General features: G+C 46.7%; 1 protein-coding gene across 1 annotated transcript in view; it reads left to right on the forward strand.

Moving 5' to 3' along the window:
- LOC144162446 (F-box only protein 30-like) overlaps window positions 1-22847 on the forward strand; it is a 38762-nt gene that overhangs the window by 8120 nt on the left and 7795 nt on the right. The window contains exons 3-7 of the mRNA XM_077692972.1: window positions 541-867; window positions 4106-4414; window positions 10238-10494; window positions 13178-13286; window positions 16725-16889. Coding sequence (XP_077549098.1) covers window positions 541-867; window positions 4106-4414; window positions 10238-10494; window positions 13178-13286; window positions 16725-16889 — 1167 coding nt within the window. The remainder of the gene's footprint in view (window positions 1-540; window positions 868-4105; window positions 4415-10237; window positions 10495-13177; window positions 13287-16724; window positions 16890-22847) is intronic.

A 22847-nucleotide genomic window follows, 5' to 3' on the forward strand; every position in this document is an offset into this window, starting at 1 on the left:
CAGCTCAAAACAAGCGATGTCGCTCAATATGGACATCCTGTGAATGAAGTTCGAAGCCTCACAAGTGGGTGTCTAGTCACAGTGTTTCAAAAATAAACGTGCTTTGCCATGCTTCTGCAGGCCTTGTGCGAGTACTTTGGTGGTTCTATCTCTCTCTTCTTTTTGCTTGATATGACAAAAAGTTACCCATCGTGTTACTTTCATGGTTTTATTTTTTTGGTCCTGGATGCAATGGAAAGTCGCCCCTCATGTTACAATCAATCAAATATGGTAAGTTCTCCTGTACAATCTGTCTCCCAGGCACCAAAATGAATCCACTGATACACAGGTTTTGGTATACGTATCAGGTAACATGTTATACGTGCTTGTGAGCTACATGGCCTAATGAGTATTCTGCGTCAAAGTTCCTTCTGCACTTCCGAGGGTAAATGTGCAGGAAAATGGTGTACCTCAAGGTTGCGTTTTGAGCTGCACATTGTTCATCATTTAGGTTGTGCGAGGTCTCAATGTCCTCTTTCCTCCTCACCTGCGGCCGTGCAGGTTCCCTGTGCCAACGCCATCAACGGGTGCCCCGTGTGGCTGCTGCGTGGCCAGGTGGGCAGCCATCTGGAGCACTGCCCGGCCAGCCTGGTGTACTGCACGGCCGAGTGGAACCGCTGGGGCTGGCGGCGGGGGGCCACCAGTGCCACCCAGTGCGTGGACCACTCCTCCGGCAAGCTCCAGCTGGACTTTGCCCTGGCCATGCGGGACCTGCGCCTGCTGGCCTCCGCAGGAAGTGGAGCCGGAGGCCGTCACCACCGCCAGTCCGGCAAGAAGATGTGCTGGGGTGGCGGCAAGGACGACCGGATGCCTGTGGCACTGGCACCGGTGGGTGGGGCTGTCCCAGGCTTTGGCTTAATAAGAACGGCTTGTTACCATATCGGGTAACTTTTCTATGTCAGATCACTTTAAGCTAGCACCTCCCATACTTTTCTTTGTCTGTCATTGAATTATTTTTGCGCGCGCCAAAACTGCGAAAATTTCAGGGGCAAAGAAGGGGTGCGGATAATACGCAAGAATTTTTCTTTAGTCCAGCTTCACGGCAATGCGCATTGTGCTCTTACGCAGTAACACTGGCTAAGCCTTCCATGGCAGCGATTGCGCAAAACATACAAGGACACGGAAGAAAAAACAAGGGCAAAAGCAAGGAAGAAAAACAAACACCAACAATATGGATGGAACCGAAGATGATCTTGTGTACAGCCGTGAGGACTGCAGTTCAAGTGATAGCTCTAGCGACAGCAGTGACACTGAGGGAATTATGACTTTCGTGTTGCAGTCAGTGTATTCTACTTGCTCTGTCTGCATAGTATGTGATGTGTTGATTGAGCAGTAGCTTTGGTGCTGCCTTACCTGTATCGAATGTGCGGGCAATTAATACGCGAGGATTTCTTTTTCTTTTCCAGCTGGCTGAGAGTGGGGGTGCGGATTATATGCAGGGGCGGGTTATAGGCGCAAAACTACGGTACTTTGGCGGGGAAAATGTGGAGTGCTGTGCATTTTCCAGCGGTCTGAAAGGGGGGGTGCGGATTATATGCAGGGCCGGGTTATCAGGGAAAATGTGGAGTGATGTGCGAAAACAACCAGCCTGGAGAATGTGTTCATTGCAATCCTAACGTTTCAACTGTAGCAATTGCAGTGATGCTGTGCATGACCCCAGGGTAGTGTAATCAGCGTTGTCTCTGCAGCACAAATGGCAAGATAACGTTTCCTGCTGTTGTTGGTTGTAAGGCTTACATTTGCAGTTTCTGACGAACAACTGTCAATGCAACGTCAGGGATATAACGATGACATGTTCCCTCGAGGAACATTCTACAATGTGGCGACCTGCATGCATCGAAGCATTTACCGTATAATGCGGAATATAGGTCGAGGCGGAATATAGGTCGACCCCCTTACCTTGTAGCCGAAAAATGCAAAAAAAAAAAATTAGGTACCAACCAATGTTTTATTGAGACTATAACTTGTTTCGTCTCAGATTACTCATTTAAAACTGCCTGAAGTATCGTCGGACGACTGCTTCTGGCTCGCGTTCGCCCACACAGCAGGTCGTCCTCGGTGCAGTCCAGGGAATTGCTTATGTAGCACTTCTTAAACACTCGCAAGACCATGTCACCGGGAAGAGAGCGCAAAGCATGGGACACTCGTGTGCAGACCGGAGCGACAGCCAGTCTGTGCAGGCGGTCAGCAAACATCTTGGGGTATCCATTCGTAGAGACACTGCACGACGCTAGCGGACAAAATTTGCCCCTTTGTACAGCAGCACTGGTGCACAGAGCAGCGCCCATGAAACGAGGCCTTCCAAGCGTTGCATACCGAGAGCTACCCCTTCAGCTAACGCCGCTAGCAACACTTCTTTTGGTGATACCGAACTGGCGCAAGGCGGACACGTCATTGGCCTTGGAAAACCCCCAACTTTTCTTTTAAATGCTGCTGTAAACTGGCACCAAGTGCCTAAACTCATTTTGAGCAAGAAGAAAATAGCACACACACATCTCCGACAGCGAGAGAGGCGAGAGAAGCAACAAAACAAAGATGGCGCCGCGTCCGATTGATGGTGGTGGCGATGGTGCCTTTGGGGTTTGGATGGGCTCGATGAGCTGCCCGGTCGTCAGATGACAACTGCCAGTGACTGCAATATAGGTCGAGGGGTGACTTTTCGGCAAATTTTTTCTGTAAAAAATCTCGACCTATATTCCGCATTATACGGTACTACGTGTGCTTTCCTGTTTTGGCCACGGTGTACAAAAGAGTTTAAATGAACCTTGACAGACACGCTAGAAACAAGTGTTCCTTTCAATACTTTCGACTTCAGTGTGGCACTCTAATCCTACTGTCAGTGAAGTTCTAAAAGGAAATTGTGTAAGGGACATTTTAACGTCCGGTTGAATCTGATCCACAGGCGTCATAAAATAGTGCGTAAAGGAGAGTACCGTGTTTGCTCTAATCTAATGCACCTTTTTTCCGGAACAATATGTCCCAAAATCACATGCATGTTACAGTCGAGTACAGCTCAAAACTTCAATGCCATATCACCATCGACGTTTCAAGATGGCCTCTTGACTACTGAACGCGTAGACAGTGCTTCGTAGTCGGTGCATGATTGCCTTTTTTGTCTGCATAGTCTTTTTTTGCATTCCTCTTTTCTTTCTGCCGTGGAATTTCCCACTGCGAAGACATGCCGGGTTCACTACAATGCTGAGTTAAGAAGACAGTAATCTTGTGCACGGAAAGAGATGGAAATACGGGCTGCGTCACGTGCGTTGAGTGTTCCGGACACTTGCGTGCGGGACTGGGGCAAACAACGAGAAAATTTTTGCTAGCAAGGCGACACGGAAAGAGTTCTGTGGACCAAAATGGGGGCAATATCCCCAAATTGAAGGCCCGCTGGCAGAGTATGGGCAGCAGCAGCGAGCAGCTGAGCGACCCATAACGACAGAACTGCCGGGGCGGCGCTGCCCCAGACTGTGGTCGTGGTGACTGTCTTGCCGGCTATAACTGGCACATTTCATTTCGTGCCACCTTTGGAATAAACCTTGCTTGTTCTGAGTGACAATAAGTTGCATTTTTGTATTAAATAATGAAAGTCTAGTGCATGTTACAATCGAGGACAGCGTTTTTTCTTCTTTGGACCGCGAAAAACGGGTGGCGTTACAATCGAGGGTGCGTTAGATTCTAGTAAATACAGTAAATACAGTTTGTCCGGACACAGCCTGCATTCAGTAGTGCGAGATTCTTGATAGGCTTGCCGTATTTCTGTTACTTCTGTGTGTGCGCGTGTTGAGAACTCTTTGTCAGGCCCTGACAAAGATAAGACCTCTTGTCAGAACGTTGGCACTGGGCTGTTGCCTAGTCCGAAGTTTAGTTTCTTCTTTTCCCACCATATTACCATCTTCCAAACATCATCGTTCTCTCTCGCTCTTTCTCTCGAGGCCAGCTCTTGCACTATTAAAAATGTCTTTTAGCTCTTTGCTTGGAGACTGCGAATGCCTGGTCTCTTGTGCAAAGGCTTTCTGGAATGAGAGAGCTACCCTCTTTCTCTCTCAACCTTCTTTTTTCTTTCCAGAGGGATGTTGGTGCAGGCCTGAATGCTCTGTGCATCAACAACGGCAGCTGCGGAGATGACGACGCTGCTGACGACCATGACGGGTACATACTCAATGGCCACACCAACCACTCGGGAGGCACTAACAGCAACGTGGAGGAGGAGGGGGAGAAGGCCACCTGCAACGACGCTGACCTCTGCCTGATGCGAGCCGCGGGCGCCTGCTATGCGTCCAGGCCTGGCGTTCCCTTGAACATTGAGCTGTGTGTCGAGTTCCTCACTCACTACCAGCTGAAACCCGACCGGGTCTACACGTTCGCCTGTGGTCAGGTCAGCGGCATTCTCACTCGCATGCCTAGAGTTTCATACACTAAAGGGAAATGTGGCGCTGCTGTCTAGGTTAGCCACACTTTAGCGAGTGTGCCATCATGCGCCGGATAAGAACGTCTCCTTTGACCTTGGTATGGCTCGTGAACCGGCTCAAAAGTTCAAATTCAGATTGTGGGGGTCGTGCTGAATCTACACCTGGCCTATGAGGCGTGCCTTAGTGGCGCACTCCAGATTAACTTTGACTTTCGCGTCGTAAACAAAAACACCAGGCAGGGCCCAGCAGTTCTCGCCCAAGATGTTGAGCGCATTCGTCAGGCTTATCAGGCGTGCAGCATAGAACTCAGTATTCGGGTAAAGAAAGAACCACAAAACAAGCATCGAAACCGCACGATGAATGATAAGGCGCCGGCGAACAATGGGAACACCCTCCCTATGTGTTCTGGTAAGATTAGGTTTGCAGGTGCTCTCGAAAGCGGAGGGGGATGACGTCGATCGAGGGCTAGCGCATGCGTCAGGCTAGGCAGGACCCAGCACTTCTCGCCCAAGACACCGAGCGCGTGCACCAGGACCAAGCATGTGCCGCCAGAGAAGCCGAGTGCAAGCGAAAAGTCCGCTGAGACAATGAGGAACATTTCATACCCTCCCCCATCAAGTTTTTTTATTTTCTTTTTTCTTTTTTTGCTTTTTTCCTTTATGAGAGAAGCAGCTACTGCAGCTGCTAGCCTGTTTAGACACCCTAGCTTGTTTAGATTCAGATAAAAAAAGCCCCGCATTCAGCAGTTTTCAAAACTTTGCCCAATTTGGGAATTTTTATTTAAAGGAATTCGCTCTGTATGCCAAACATGAATATCTCAAATAATTTGAGAGTATGGAAAGTCTTTACATAAAAGACCTATGGTGATAGCTGGAGTAGTTTTTGTTTTACAGCGGTAAAAGTTTCCAATTTTCCGCGAGCTGCTCAAAGTGCCAGTGACCCGAGCCGGCTTTGGGGATTTTTTCGAGAGAGTGAAAAATTGTTTTCAACAAAATAGCTTCACATATGTTTTCCCCTGCGCACAACGAACTATAGGTGGTATTCATTGGAAAGTTTGGCTGTCAATTTCTTCACCTGGCAACGCTGGGAACGGCCATGGACAGGGCCGAAGCGCCGCGGACATGGCGGAGCTTGTGCCACTGCACTTGCACGCCGAACAAAAAAAAGCACCAGCATGCACCGTCTGCTCTGTTTCAACCTGATTCTCAAGGGGGGTTTCAGCAGAGATGTTATTAATCGCATTCACATTGGAGTCGAGGCATTACTTTGCGTTCGGTGGGGTAAAGTTGGGAACGTCCAACACAAATCATGTTCTAAGCACGGACAAGTACCGCCATCTGGCGGAGCTCGACGTAACCAGTTATGGCGCACTCACATCGTTGCCTGCATGCATTCCTCACCAGTGAATACAAGCAAGCTATGTATAAAATTTCTGTCAAAATTAAAGGTGTTGACTGGACACGCCTTTCCGATCTCTCGTGAAAGCACTGTTATTATTTTTTGTTGTATTTGGCTTTGAAAGTGGAAAGAAGCTGTGTGGCTAGCCAAGCCAAGTAAGAGAAGACCATTGCTAGCTGCTATGGCGATGCCCTCGACAGCATGTGATTGAAGTGACAGATTTCCCTCTGCTGTATATTTGTGTCGGTATCGCTCACTTCTGCTGTGTCGTAATGGGTTTGGCTTGGCTTGGCTCGGCTTGACTTGGTGTCACTTGTGGGTGAGATTTTTGCAACCAACTCGTGTGCACTTTGCCTAGATGAAAAGGAAGTATCCTAAGTGCCTTCCCCTTCAGCAGAGTTTCTCGTTCGGTCCCCGGTGTCTTAGAAGCCGTCCAACTGTATCTACAATGACATGTCCCCACACGACATTGGCCAAGTAGGGGTTAATTCGTATCAGAAGTGACCTTCAACCATCAGCTGGGGCATGTAATTAACCCCACTATGTTGCCAGCATTGGCTTCGATATCACATTGTAGTTGCTCTAAGAGCGATGACTACAAACATTCCTGACGCTAAGCTAGTACAGATGAGGAATTACACGCACGACAATGAAGCACTTGCATCCATTTTTCTACGTTAGCTTATGGCCCACAATGTTTGCTGTGAAGGAGCGCCTAAACCCCTTCCAAGCCCTGGATACCTTTAACAGCAATGACCATTGGGCGACTGTTGCCCAACACTACCCATGGGAAAATCTGAAATAGTTTGCGAAGTAATTTTGTCATTAAAATAGAATTTGCCGCACTCCCACACTGTCGTCCCTCAGTTCTTCAAGGAGCCATGAAGACAAAATACAGCCTCGTTCACTTTGAAAGAACTAATCTTTGGTTACTCGCTAAGCTCCATTCCAGCCATGAAAGATATTTCTAACTGAAAAAAAAAAATGCAAGAAATATTGAGCAACTTTCAAATTTTTCGTTGAAGTGACGCAGTATGGGCCGGCCCTAAACACTGAATGCTAGCATTTGAGTTACAGGATAAAACTGAACTAGAGGCCCCGCTGCAATCACGCAGTTATGTTTGTAGGCGGTGCCACCAATCGCACACACAAGATTATGTGGCATCAGAGAAATCACTGGAAAGTGGGTGGGGAGTCACCACTGCTTCATCTGGTTTCCTGACGGGGGGACGTGGCTCTTAAAACTATTTCTTATAATTGTTAAGTAAACTCTGTGAATCTTGCCAGTCTTGCTGCTGTTTTTCCACTGATTTAAAATACGCAATTATTTTTTGAGGCAGTCAATTAGTTACCAAGATAATAAGAGATAACTGTAACCTTATACTTCCCATTCCTACAAACCCTGATAAACACAATAAGAGAATCGGTTTTTTGAATGCACCGCTTGGAACTAATTTTACAGCTCTTTAAACTTTGGTGTTTGAAATGGGCATTTGAAATGGTTCTTTGCCACTGGGGGCGGTGCCAAAGTTTAATGAGCTGTAAACCTAGTTCCGAGCGGTGCATCGAGAAACCAGTTCTCTTATCGCGTTCACCAGGGTTTTGGAAAGTATATGGATTACAGTTGTATGGTTAGCACTATTTTGTTTATTGTTCCTCCAAAAATGACCAATTATCTCTAATTATCTTGGGAACTAATTGAACGACTCAAAAAATAATGGCATATTTGAAATCAGTGGGGAAAAAAGCAGCAATACTGGCAAGTTTCACAGAGTTTACCTAAAAATTAAAAGGAGCTGTTTCAAGAGCATTGTCCCCCCTTAAAGGGGCACTGACACAAAATTTTGAAGGCGAGATAACGTCGGAGATAGATTGGTGGGAACACATATACATCATCTGCAAAATATCAGCGGCGAATACAGCCTAGAACATATTTAAAATCAATTTTGAAGTGTGCGAAACGCAACCGAGCAGCCAGCAGAGGACCACGCGCAATTGTAAATAAACAACATCCAAACACGTCACGAGTTTGTGTTTGCCGCTTCCGCACTACCGGCGTTTCACGCGGGCTCGCCCGGCTCGCCGCTCCAATCGGAGGGCCGGAGGGCGGAGCTTCTGCTCTCGAGAACGAACGACCCGATCGTTGGCGGCGGAGGCGCCGTGATTTTCGTCAGCTAATCGGGCAGCTGGCCGCGACCAAAGTTCTACAGCGATTCCAGGCACTCTGTTTCTATTACTGTTTATTACCATTGGATGCGAAACGCACCGGAGGCACGAAAAGCCCACTGAGCTAGCCGCACGGTCGCTGTGCAGGCGGCGGCCACGGCCGCGAAGTGGCCCAGGCCGGCGCAGGTAGCTCGAATGATAGCTTGTTACCGCTGCACGAAATTGTCCCCAAGTCCCGACCATAGTGGCTTAAATGAGAAAGGAGTTAATGATGCGATGGCGGGTTGCATTAAAAATTGTCATCTGCACCGCTTACGAGAGCGGCACTCGAATATCCGCCGCAGTGCTAAGCCGAACACATCTGTAGGCGGACCTGTAGGCAGACCGGCCGGCTGCTCCCAGCGCGCGTCTTGCCACCCACCGTCTCGAGCGTCGCGCGTCGTTCTTTAGCCGCGGTAGCATTTGCACTCGCAGCGCCTGCGTCACATCCACAGTCACTTTTTAATTAAGCGCCTCACGAGATCAGTACGTGGGGGCATTCACAAAAACTGCCGTCGATGCGGATTCGACAGTGCTACGGCAGCTCTGCTCTGTGACATCCCTCCGACGGTCACGTGGTCAGCTTTGTTCACACAAAATCCACAAAATCCATCGTTTCGCGGCACTCGCTGAAACCGAAACTGCGACTGGCCGCATTGAAAATGCCTCTAATTAAACAACCGTCGCACGCTGAAGCAAATGAGGTTTCTACAGGTTATAAGTAGGTCACTAGCTACTTATCGCAACGAAAAAAACAAGACGCTAAATTTTTGTGTCAGTGCCCCTTTAACTCTTTCCGTACGGCGCCATAGGCCATCGGACACAGAGTTCCGATGATTTCAAACGTCCCGCGAAAGCTAAAAACGGTGCCTGACAGACAACTAACGTCATCTGGCGTATTTATTGACAACTCATTTTTCGATTTTATTATGTTTTGTCTGTATTTCGCGTGCAGAGACTGCGCCAAGAGTGAAATTTGAAACTGCGGTAGTGGCGAGTTGTGTGAAAAGGAGTCAGATGTATTTGGGCTTTATTTATAAACAAAACGGGCTTCCTATCTGACGACTGCGGCTTCACATTGATGTGTAGGGTCTGGACGACGTACGGTAGGGATATTTTGCCAAATGCACTGCATCATATCGTGTTATCACCTTCATGACAGCCTGGCACTCGTGTCAGATTACCGCTACGGAGCGATGCGCGACACTTCTCAAGGTCGCTGGATTTTTTAATGTTTTTTTACCGCTAAAGTGAAAAGGATTTTGTGTCAGAACACAAAAAAGTGTGTTTGGATGCATGACCGACTTACACTCGAGTGGCTTCGAGGAGGGGCACAGCCGTCAGTTCCGCTAGGTTGACGGGCCCACAAAAATACAAAACTTAGTGTACAGCGTTAAAATATATATATTGAATCATAGCCAAGAAATGTAGGAACAATTTGTATATCTTAGAATTCCTAAAATCATTTTTAGGCTCATTACAATCGCCTATATACGTTGCCTGTATACTTTTTTGTGCATTTTTTTTCTGATTATTTGACTAATAAACCGTAAGTAATTGTACCTTTCACAAAACTGCTGGTATGTGTTTGTAAGAGCAATCTATAAGCTACAATTACATGCATAGCAATAATAAATGTGTCCACTAGCTCAAGAGAAAAAAATGGTTTTGTTTGAAGCACTCAACATCTGCCGTTTTTCCGCCGTAACGAAAGAGCTAAAGGAACCCTGCAGCACCTACCACCAACTACTCGGAATGTATTTTGTAAAGTCTATTGTCCCAGCAATCTCCTCCCGCAAGAATTATGCGAATCCATTCACTAGCACCGAAGCTACGCAGGGTGAAAAATCGCGCATAATTGTTCCCTCTCAATTCACCCGCGAACCATGTGATGAAAGCTTCAATCTCTCTCCCGGGAAGGGGGGCGGCTTGTGGCATTCTCTTCGCGGGCTTTCATTATATCACAGTTGGGGAGTGTTCTCTTTTTCTCCGCAACAGGGAGGGGTCTATTTCCGGTCTGGTGCCACAAAAAAGCAGGCGTGCGCTCAGGCTGGTAGGTTGTTTTTGAAGCAAGGAGCATTTGTTGTGGAATGGTCTGGTTGAAAGGGAAATGTTGAATTCGGATCGCGCCACAATTTTCAACCAGAGGTCTTCTTCTCTCGCCACCGCCACCTTGTCGCCGTCAGGTGTTCCGGCGCGACGAGTACGCCTGGCACTACCAGAACGTCCACCGGGACATCCACTGTGGCCTCAACGGCTGGCTGGAGCAGCGCTGCCCCCTGGCCCAGTACGGCTGCAGCTTCTCCCGGCGCCGCTTCCGGCCCGCGCCCTCGGGTTCCCAGCTGGTCTTTAGCGAGCTGCTCGAGAGCTTCGGCCTGACTTTCCCCTCGCCGCTGGCCGGGGAAGTGCCGCCCAGTGACAAGCAAGCTCCCAGGCAGCAAGGGTACGTGCTGCGCTCCGTGGCGTGTCCGTAAAATGGATTTGTTGGAATCGGTTCGAGTAAATAGGTAAATTTGAGTAAATACGGCAAATGAAACGTGAGGTCGTGGCGACTCCCCCGGACACTGTCCAGCGATTTCTCTGTGACATCGCAGGATCTCTTGTTTGTGTGATTGGCGACTGCCGACCTAAGCCACCGCCAAGTAACATGATGGGGCAATTGTAGGGAGGACCCTCGTTCAGTTTGATCCGGTCACTTGAATGCGAATGTGCGGACAACACACGGGTGACTACGTTTTCCGTGCTGGCCCATATTATGTCACTCCCGCCCGTAATGCGTCGCCGTCGCATGAAATTTCGAAAGTGTTTGAATATTTCTTGCTTTTTTTCGGTTAAAATAATGTCTTTCATTGCTCGATGATATCATTATCACCCTGAATCTCGATGATGTGATTCAGGGTGATAACAAATTTCGGAATGATACGAATTTCTGAGAAGTCCCGGCGAAATTGTGTTGTTTGCAACGGGCAAAATTTTTGGCTGTTAAGACCTGCGCGGCAGCATTGCCAGATGGTGAAATGCGGCAGCAGATATTGAAAATCTGGTGAAATGTGGTGGCTGCTGGTGTTGAGGTATCGCTTGGGCTACACCAGAAAATATCTGGTAAAATGTGGTGAAAAACTGCTGGGGCTTCTTTAAACCATGGTTTTCTTTCACTGAAAGGAAGCTTTTCTGGCTCCTAAACACCAAGAGTCACTGACATCACTTTGCTGCAGTTGTGTTTTAGTGCACTCGATAAGCTTTTTTTTTTTTTGGTTTTAACCACCCTTAAAAATAATGAAAATTGAAATTTTTATTTTTGAGACAAACCACACTGAATAAAATCCTCCAAAGTTATTTAATGCAGGACGTCCCACTAGCGTTGCCTGCCTAACAAATTCTGCACTAACTTCTTTTCTATGGCATTTCGATTGCCCCAGAACCAGTAAGATGTTCAAATGTCGCATACTAGTAACTTGGCAGAAATATGTTGCACTAAATCGTAGGCTTGAATATCAAGATAGGAAAAAGGTGCAGCAAGCATTGTATTAGATGCTCGGTAACTTTCTGAGGGAGCATTCCCACAGAAAATGTAGTAAGAGTTCTTTTACCCAGCACTGTGTAAGGTATGAATAAATAATTTGGTTTCACTTAGCTCAAACTAAGTTTGCTAACCTAATTACAGAATTAACCAAGTCGCTCTCCATCAGCGATGGGATGGACAGAAGCAACAAAAACGCCTTCTTAAACACTATGTTCTGGAAAATCGTATGCACACAAGAGATGCCGGAGCCAGAAATGCTTTATAATGGCCGTATTTTAGTGCTGGTGAAATCTGGTGAAATTTTGACAAGAGGCTGGTGTCAAAGCTTCTTTCCAATCTGGCAATGCTGCTGCGCGGCCTGGCGGATGATACGAACGAGCCAGCGAGGCGTCCGACTGCCGAACGAGCAAGCAACGGCGCTCCCCCCGCTCCCCTCTTTGTCACTCTTTCTCTGGGAACGGCTGGGCTGTTGTTTTCTGCTTGCGAAAATGCACCGTGCACGTCAGAGGCGGGCTGATGCTGCCGCAAAACCACCCGCAAGCGCAAGCTGGCGGCGGCAACATGGTGGCGGCTTCGGCCGTGAAGTGGTGCAGGGCCCTCGAGCGACCACTAAAATGCTGCTAAAGGCACACACGAAGTTGCTTCCGCAGTAAAGGAGCTGATAATACGGGCGAAAACGGTACTATAAAACATCATCCGCACGGCTATTGAAAGCGCCCATGAAATATCTGCCGGGGAGTAAGCCAAAACTTCTCCGGCCGAGCCAGCCAGCTGTCTCGAGCGCTTCGAAACTGCTGCCATGAGGCGCGCGCCTCCCCATTGGCACAATTCATCGAGCTCCTTCAACTGCTGCGCACGTTGTGCGTCATTTTCTGACTTTTCTGACTGAGGCAGAAGCTGCTGCGCATGGAATCATCGATGCAGGCGTGAAAAAAATCGCATGCACAACGCCGATGCACCCGAATCGCGTACAAAAACGCACTATGTGGCTCACGCCTTGGCTGTTGCGGCGTGTAGTGAGCTTGGGCACTGCGAGTGAGCGAGGCGACGAAACTCCAGAAAGGGCTGCTCGCTGACATGGAGGTTAAAAAAAGCAGGAAAACATCACGGATTCCTTCACGCGAAAGTAAGAAAAGAAAGAAACGAAAACTTTTATTCTAATGCTCAATTTCTTGGTCTGTGTTGGTTCATGCGATTTTCAGATGGTAAGAATATTTTTCGCAGTCCCGCGAGATCAGTATCATCGAGATTCTACTGTACATACTGTTGTTTCTGAGCTGCTTCTTTGTAGGGGGAATGCCTTAATACCAAACTTAAAAACACTACTTCCCTTTTTGAAACCTACCGGAGAATTTCTGTGAGAACGGTCTTGCAGAGGTTAGGGCATGGTTACCTTTTGGTGGTCTGGTTGTAGAACACATTAATGGTCTCTGTTGAACATCATTAATATGTGTTGTGCAGGGGGTCGGTGGCAGTTTTACTGCTTGACTGAACTCAGGCTGTGTTCTGCCTTTCATTTTTATGTGATCATCAAACTGTAGTTCGTGTGTACAGTGTTACGTCTTATTGAAACAATGTTTGTGTTTTTTGTTTTTTTCCGTAGATCACAAAGTCACTTACCAAATGGACATTCGCACACCAATGGTTCTTCCGCTGACTCTGCTGACATGGAAGCGTATACGGGTCCGGAATTTTCGGACTTCCCTTTTGAGGTAAGAGCGGTTCTTAGCGCGGCGATACGTGCAGTGTCCGTTGCATTGCACCATTTTTCGTGCTTCTGATGCGTGTACAACTTGGCAGTTTGGGAATCCGTAGCATTGGTGCCTTCTCATACCAACAGGTTTTTATAAAGAATAATGTGTCAGGAAGAACAACACAAGATTTCGTCGTATTCGTTGTGACTGATGTGAATAAATACACGGAGGCAAACATTGTGTGTATATGCACTCTTCTGGCATGCTTGCCTTGCTAAAGATAAGAAAGGTGGACGTAGTGTGGTAGCTCGCAGTGGACTGCTGTGCGCCCACCGTGGTGGCCAAAAAGGCATAGAGCTGTTGGGCACGAAACTGAAATTGTGTTTCAGGCTCCTTTTTAGAGAACACAGTCCTCATAGGTCTCTATACTTTGTTGAAATTTGTTTCTGGAATCGTAAATGAGGTGTTCAGTTGACCGCACATGAAATAGCACGTTTTCTAGCCACTAGAAAATTGAGGCGCTTACAGTAGCCGACCAATTTCAGCTGACCAGGAGCCAGCCAGTAGCCGAAAAATAGCCCGAATAAAAAAGCAGTCCGAAAAATCCGGGAGTTATTACTCCTATGGAGACGACTGCCGGTTCCTCGGGAAAGTACGGAATATCCAGCAAGTCCGAATTTTTGGAGTCCGAAAAAACGCCCGGCTACTGTAATGTTATTTTTTCTGGTTAGGCAGTGCTCCGCTCCGAGATGCTCCGCTTCATGTTAACACTGATAGAAATTGATTCAAATTTAAGACTTCAGAAGGGACACTGCCCTTAAAGCAACTGCCTGTGATTTTTAAGTAAACACTGTGAAACTTGTCAGTCTTGCTGCTTTATTTTTCGAGTCGGTCGATTAGTTCCTAAGATAATTAGAGATAACTAGCCATTTTTGGACGAACAATAGACAAAACAGTGTTGGTCATGAAACTGCAATCTTTATATTATCCAGTAATATGAACCCTGGGGAATGCAATAAGACAAGCGGTTGGTTGATGCACTGCTTGGAATTAATTTTACAGCTCATTAGATTTCAGTGTTTGAAATGGGCATTTGAAATGGTTCCCTTGCCACTGGTGCCACCAAAGTCTAATGAGCTGTAAAATTAGTTCCAAGATATGGATCACAAAATTGCTTGTCTTATTACGTTCCCCAGGGTTCATAGTGTTGGAAAATGTAAAAATTACAGTTTTGTGACCACCACTGTTTTGTCTATTGTTCCTCCGAAATTGGCTATTTATTTCTAATTATCTTGGCAACTAATCGACTGACTCAAAAAATGATGGCATATTTGAAATGAGAGGGGAACGCAGCACGACTGACAAGTTTCAGAGCAGTGTCAATTTTTCTTAGATCTGAGTACGGAATGTTTTCATGCGATTTCTTGCACAGGGATATCGTTCTCATGGCCATGCATGGGATTTTTGAGTTTGCGTTTGGAATCGGGATGCCTTTCCACTGCGCTATCGTAACTTGCGGGGTAGTGAACATGCCCCTCTTGTTTTTCTATTATCATCAGCGCTGCTTACACTGCTGAAAAGAGCCATGAAGAGAAAATACAACTTCGATTAATCGGAAAGAACTAGGATTCAGTATCTCACTCAGCTCCATTACAGCCCCAAAAGATGTTTCTTTAATGAAAAAAAACCAAGAAGTATTGAAAAACTTTCAAATTTTGCGCCACAGTGACGTGTTATGAGGAAGAATGACGTCATACGGGCCAACAATAAAGCATAATTTTCAGTGCGTTAACTGCACGTTAGCGTTCAAGTGATGCGGTCAAATGGAACTAGAGGCCCCATTACAGATGTCCAGTCATCTGTCGTCGCGACAGGTCAGTTAGGCGGCCGCCAATCGCACAAACAAGGTTCCGTGACGTCATAGAAAAGTTGCGGGAAATTGGCTAGGTGGTCGCGACTGCTTCGCACGTTTTCTTCAAAATCTCCGTTATTTGTAAAAAGATTGCAATGATATTGGCATCATTGTTATCGGGATTAAGCAGTCTTTCTAATAAACCCAACTTGTATTTTGTCTTCATGGCTCCTTGAAGGTGAAGTCCTTTACAGGGGGCCTTTAACCCTTTCAGGGTTACACTTTTTTGCCAGAAGCAACCCCTGCCCCTCCCAGGTCGATTTCTTTTATTACTGATTTAATTTCTTCGGACAAATACATTTTGAGAAAAAATTGTAGTTTCTTTAGGGAGACCACAAAGTGACAAAAACAACTTTGTGCTGTTACATGAACATGGTTCATTCATGAGTAACGGAAAAATAATTATGAAAAAGCTTTGCGGGCGCAAGAAGTGGGACCAGCCCGGAGGACGCAGCCGAAACTAGCCGCTGTGGGCGAGCGCGTAACCAGATGCGCTAGCGACAGCCCGCCCACCCCTGTACTAAAGCATTAAATAAGAAAATCCGTCCCGCCAACAAAGAAATTTCACGCATTTAAGCAGTATGGCAGCACATGCCAAGTACGGTAAATGATCAAAAAGGCGCGCTATTTAAACATACAAGCGATGACGTACATGAACCTCATTGACCATTTTCAAGGCGTTTTCAGATGACGTACATGTACGTCATTGACCCTCAAAGGGTTAAATGGGCCATGAAGGTAAAGTTCAATTTCAATTAATTCAAAAGACCTCAGTGACCCAATAACAATGCAGCCGATTCTGACGCAAACTTCAACCAACTAAGCTAGATTTTAAGGAAAACAGATGATTTTGTGGTAACTTCCTGGCTGCTTTCTTGCGGGTTCAGAGGCCTAGTTGGTACAATTGCCAGCCGCCGACCGAAGCCACCGCCAAGAGGCATGACTGCGATTACAGTGGGGCCTCTGGTTCTGTTTGATCATTTCAGTCGAAAGCTAACACACAGTTACGCACTGTTAATTGTGTTTCCAGTGTCTCCCTCTATTGTGTCACTGGTAATGTTGTGTAGAGTGGAATTTAAGTTTTGCAGTATTCCTCGCATTTCTCTTTTTTTTTCGTTGATACAATGTGTTTCATGACAGGAATAGAGCCGCGTGGTTACCAAAGGCTCGGCTTGGTCTTTGTGACGTCTCAGAATCATGTTTGTACAACTGGAAGCCGTCGACCTAAGCCACCGTTGAGAGACACGATGGTGCAATTATAGTAGTGCCTCTGGTTCCGTTTCATCATATCACTTGAGCACTAACATGTAGTTAACACACTGGTACCACATTTTAGTGTTTCCCTCTGTTGTGTCACTGCTCACATCATATAATGTAGAATCAAAATTTTTCTCAGCATTTCGTGGGTTTTTCGGTTTACGTTATTTGAGGCAGGAATGTAGCTGATTGTATCACCAAAGGCTAGTTCTGTCAAGCTAAGCAAGGTTGTTCTTTGTCTGTGTGGCCCGTCTAAACACGAGCATGTGCTCCCCCTGTCTTTCCAGGTCCTGCAGCACATAGCGACCTTCCTGGACGCCTTCAGCCTCAACAACTTCTCCCTGGTCTCCAAGCGGCTCAGGGAGGTCTCCTGCTCACTCCTGGAAACCCGCGGCATGGTGGTCTTCAACTGGGAGAGGCGCGGCAAGCGTTGCTGGGGCCTGCACTCAAAGGTGGGAGGAGGAGCCTGTCGGCCTAGTTGCCGGTTGCAGGTCGGCCATTGTTGGCTTGTGCGGCCGTTTTGAAGTGTTGGAGTTGTATTGAAATTTTAATTTTTCTTTAACTGGGGAAGGTTCAGGAAGCATTGCTTTTGGTATTCACTGAAATGTGGGAATGTGTCGGCTTTGTTGTCGGCCGTGAGTTGGCTGTTGTCGGCTTGTACCATTTCGAAGTTTTATGCTATACAGTCGAATCCCGCTACAACGAAATTGACGGGACGTGCGAAAAATTTCGTTGAAGCGAAAATTCGTTGAGGCGAAATCTGCCGCAACACACCACGGAAAGGCCAGAAAAAAAGCCCCGTATGCTTCCGCATCATTGGCAGCATAATACAATGTTTAGAAAAAGGAGTGACGCGCAATAACGTCATGTTTATTCGGATAACAAACGTACCAATGGTTATCTGTTCTTTCACTGCACGCGAAGAACGCGTTGCGGAGTGGGGTGAAGAAATGCAGGCGCAAAACGTATTGCTGTACAAGAAGGCGTGTCCACCGAGCTGATTACTTGCAGATAGCTGCTAGGCCGTCGGAAGCCCCCCTCTCACTTGTAGCAGGAGCAGTGCCGTTATCTTATCATCTGACGCGGCAGCTACTGACGCGGCGCGGCAGCTACTGACCTTGGCAGGTTAGACGCGCGCGCTTGCATTTAACACAACTGCGCGCTCATGACTAAGATAGCATGACTTGGCTTCAAGACCAAACACGCAAACATGATTTTTGCTCTTGGCTATGAACAATGGTAGAAGGAAAACGGCAAGGACAGCTGCTCACAACGCATACATGACGAGCGGCGCCGTCAACTGGATACGGATTGGATACGGATTCAACTGGATACGGATTGGCTGTAGCTCCGGCTTGGCGAACCAGGCCTGCGCCTCATGTAAAGACGGCCAGCCACATCGTTATCACCATCAAACAATGGCGTCCGCCTACGAGTTTTTTTGTGGCGGTGTGGCCGCACCGCGCATGTTTTCGGTGAAACTAAGCGTCCTGAATGTATAAAAAGTTACAGATAGCTGGCGCTATGCTAATTTTATTGTAAAATAATTTTTCAAACCCAGCCCAAATCATCGAAAATTTCGTTGAAGCGAAAGCAAGCCTGACAAATGGTTCGTTGTGGCGAGGACTTTGTTGCATGGACTTCTATGGCTGGCTGACGGGGAATTGGAAATATTTCGTTGAAGCGGAAATTTCGTTGAAGCGGCGTTCGTTGTAGCGGGGTTTGACTGTACTGATATTCTGATTTTTTTGCCTGTCTCGCTCTTTCTGCCTTCTTTTTGTTCTAAGTAGGCATTTTTTAAGTTGTGGAAAGGACAATCGCTTAAACCTGCTTCCCGGTGCACACAGTTGGCGAGGAGCAAGCACTTGCCCCTCGCTCTGCGGTCATATTCGGCTCCACATCACGGGCCACTTGGAAACCCGGCCGCCCAAAAATGGCGGCAGGGAGAGTTTGTGACGTCTCTGGCAGCGGACCAAAAAATGTGGGGTGATCCAGCCGCCAGGGTCTTGATTTGGATACTGCTACAAGAGTGGCTGCCCATCGAGCCAACTTGTTCCACCATTAGCAAACGAGCCTGATGGCTTTGGTTGTGCAAGCAACGTGGGAACCATAAAAGATGAACACGCTAGGGAGGTTTTGGGAATAAACCCCCTTGGAGGATTTCCATCAGTTGGCTGTGCCTCTTGCCTGCCTGCCGCCTCGGTGCAGCAAACGTGTGTGGAAAATTGCCAAGCGTGACCCTTCCCACGTCTCCCCACAAAAACAGGCAGGAGACAAAGCCAACCCAGGAAATCCTCCAAGGGGGTTTATTCCCAAAACCTCCTAGCGCATTTCTACCGCATTACTTTAGTGACTGAAGCCTTTCGGCTCGTATGCTAATGGCGCATGAAGACTGGGGGAGGCTGTAAGGAAAGAGATGGGTTCCGTGGACTTATTATTCGGGGCTGCCATCTCTCAATCGAGTCCCCTCGGCGGCAAGGTATCCACACATCTTCCTCTCTGCTAACGGGGACGTCACGTACTCTCGCTGCCGCTCCATCGGACGGCCTGGTTTTCACGATTCCCCTTTTAACTAAATCAGATGTTAAAACACAAAATCATCATGGTCAGTATAATTATAGAAGGTGCCATTCTGTTTAGACTGTATATTAGAATGACATTTGTGCTACAACAATAAAATGCGGGTGTTTCAATCGCCTTCGAGCGCAGTCTCTTAGGTGAATGGCCATTAGCACCCTTCTGTGTAGTGTACTGCGAAGGCAGTCGAGCCATTTGCTTGTTGTTTCAGAGGAGGGGCCTGAAACTCCTTCCCGAATTTCGAAAGCCATCAAAATGCGAAGCATACATCCTCTTTCGCAGGAATTGCAGTTGCCTGAATGAATGAGCATGAATAAAACGTGCGCAAAGCCAACAACTATCAGTAAACGTTGCGTTTTGATATTCACCTAACCTGCCTTTCGGTGGGGACTTCGTGCAGACTCAAAATGCCACATTGCATCGACGATATCGCACAATGAAAACGATAACGTGACCAGTGGTTTAACCCCTTAAGTGCTTTATTTTTTTTAGAATTTTCCGACCAAAAGTGCCTATTTTTTTTATTGCTGATTTCGAATCTGATTGTACTAAAAAGTAGCTAGTCGATGTTGAAAAAATATTTGTACCCCACAGTTAGTCAAATCAACACAATAAAGTTTATTTCTGAAGAATACATAGGAAACCAGCTACCTGCTACTAACAAAATTAAAAACTTTATAAATAGAACAGTTGCAGATGCCACATCTTTCTTCACTTGTGTAGGCTAAGCACCTTTGCAATAGCAGGAGTGCAAGGAATACCCACATGTCTTCCTTTGTCACTGGTACCCATTTTTTGAGGCGGGAGTGATCACTGGGAGGAAAGCATTTCAACTTTTCAGCCGCTTTGCGATTGGTTTCGTCTACCACAAATGATATAAGTTCATCGTCCAGAAACTGCTGAATATATTCCATAATGTCACCCGGCGATGACAATATGAAAGTCTTGCCTGGAATGGCCAAGAATGGAAAGCGATGAGGCTTCACAGGAGGATTGTCCACATAAAGCAGGATCCACTCGCGAGCACTCGCGATGTTCGCTTCCCCGCTGTCTTTGTCATCACCGGAGGAGCTGCTCAATTCACCGTCATCGCTGTCTTCACTTCCAGAGACAAGATAAACATCTGTATCCGAATCAGCATCACTTGAAGAAGATGACGAAAATGAAAAGCTTCTTTTTCTAGTTGACGGGCCAGCTATGCATGGGTCGGCGCCACCGGACGCCATCTTTTCATAAAAAAAAGCGCGCCTTGCCGCAGGAGAAAACTAATTCGTCGAGTAAATGCTGCCATCTAGTGGATGGCACGCAATCTAAGCCGCAGACGAGCGCTTCTCGTCCTGAACAGTATAGGGCAGTACCTATTCCGCTAAGACGAGCCCTGCTCGTCCAAAGCAGTTTGGTGACAGTTTGGGCAGGACGAGCTCTGCTCGTCCAAAGCACTTAAGGGGTTAAAGGAGCCATGAACAGAAAACACAAGTTTGGTTCATTCAAAAGATTGCCTCGTTACAGTCATACTGACACCACTTTTAACGTAAACTTTGCCTGAATAAGCTGCATAATTGGGAAAAAATGGAATGGCCATGTGATCCACTAGCTCATTTCCCGCAACAGAACCAGTGGTGTCATACCAGCCAGCTCTGCGATTGGCGAAGGCTGGAAAAAGCAAACGCAAATCAGGCAGAGCTTATAAGCTTGCCGAACGAGCTATTTGCACTTAAATGTAGGGCACATTCTTTTTAAAGCAGTAAGAATGGGGGGACAAAGAGTGGAAGTTACGACAGCACACGTGAACATAGAAGTACCGATGCGTCCTGCTGTTGGTACTACGTGCACTATGCTTGGTTTAGCTGCACAGCACTGCGGAGCTTTGCGGTTGCCTCAGACAACACTGGCCAATTACGGGACCAGATTTGTCGAATAAGAACCATGTTTCACGAAACAATTACTTTCTTCATGAATAAAAACAAGCCATGTTTAAATACGTTCACAAACAAAACAAAGGCAGAAAACGGCTTGCTGCGGTGTGGTGGCGCCATCTAGGTTGACAAACAGTAACAAGTCTTCGCTTCACACCAAGTTTAGCTGAAAGACCTTTTCTTATGAGGTCATTGCAATCGTCGTTCAAACACGCGTTTTGGTGCGCAAATAAAAATTTTAGCTTAAAGTGATTAATTCCGCTGTGAATAAAACATCGTTTGCTTCCGGAAAAGCACTGGGAGCACTAAGAACACGAAATCTTTCAAATAAAATAAACTTGTATTTTGTCTTCGTGGCCCTGTTAAATGTGACCATGTGGCTGTAAACCTGTCCTAGCTTCACATTCGATGCGCTGACAAAATTTATCGCCATTGCGAATGTTGTTGTTGAGGGTAAGTTAGTATATCTCAGAGCACCTGTTTAAACAGTGTGCAAGGTTGAGAGTCAGTTGATATGTTAATCCGCAGCTTTGCTTTTTGCAGCGAAGCTGTACGTGGCTAGGTTCCAGCCAAGTTTTCGTGGGTCGACTGTGCCGCATAGAATAAGAACTTCCATCTCCAGAGCTAGTTTAAAATGCGCTGTAGCTCTCAATCTAATGTGGGTATCTTTGGGGAAAAAACTCATACTGAAAGTTTATGCTAAGATGACCCTGTGGTTATACTGAGTTTCATTGACTTGTCCCAAATAGTTAGTTCAGAGCTGTAAGTGTTACAGAAAACGGCTGTAACCTTTGTTTTATGGAAACTTTTGTGAAAGAAACTATATGTGTGAATGAGCTACTAAAAGGACTCTAACGTTATGCTGAGTTTCATCTGCTTTTCTTAATTACGTATTTCGCAGTGGAGTTATAAATACTAGAAGTTGCAAATGTACTAGACGCTGTGTTTGTAACTACCGAATGCTTCCGCCATGCTACCTCTCCTGTTAGCGATATTGTATTACCAAATTTTTTATTGTTTTATACTATGTTGCTTCTATTAATTTTTTTTTAGCTTTTCCCGTCACCCCCTTTACTGGATGTTCCAATAAGTACCGTATTTACTCGATTGTAACGCGACCGCGATTGTAACGCGAGGGGTGACTTTTCACCGAGCCAAAAAAAAAAAAAACACACGAATGTAACGCGAGCAACGAGAGGGAAAAAAGTACCTTTATTTACTGTGAGTTTTGCTGACTCGTCGCTTTAGCCATCGGTGATCAATACCCCCGAATTTCACTCGCTTTCATCCCCATCGTCGTCGGTGGTCGAGCCCTCCTTGTCGCTGTCCTCCTCCCAGATGCAGTCATCCTCGGTGCCATCCAGTTCATTGGATATGGAGCACTTCTTAAAAGCGCGAACCACCATGTCGTGGGACGCTGTACCACGCGGTGGACACCCACTCGGCTATCTTCGCGGCGCTTGGTTGCTTTATTCTGCCCAAAGGTGTCAGAGCCCGATCTTTTCGCATCCAATCTCCGTAGCCAGCATAAAATCTCCGTTGCCAGCATACAATTGAAAGATCGCTAGATCTGTCGTAGCCATTTTAAAAGCCTATGCCGCGACATTGCCAAGGCAAATTTTGAGGCGATTCGATTGTAACGCGAACCCCCTAATTAGGTCAGAAAAACTCTGAAAAAAACTCGCGTTACATTCGAGTAAATACGGTACCTGTAAAGTAACATTAAAAAATAAAGTGGGAACAGCGAATAGGACACAGGACAAGAGGAGAGGCACACACACAACACCACTAGACTTGCAACTCAACTATGAACCAACTATGAACTAATTATGAACTAACTGGCCCAGTGATTTACTCTTGAAATTGTAGATATCGTGGCATTTCTACGGGCACCAATATAGCTTCACTGGTCATCCA

This window comes from Haemaphysalis longicornis, unplaced genomic scaffold (genome assembly GCF_048455015.1).
Source record: "Haemaphysalis longicornis isolate Haplotype H1 unplaced genomic scaffold, Haemaphysalis longicornis Haplotype H1 scaffold_12, whole genome shotgun sequence".
Taxonomy (NCBI): domain Eukaryota; kingdom Metazoa; phylum Arthropoda; class Arachnida; order Ixodida; family Ixodidae; genus Haemaphysalis; species Haemaphysalis longicornis.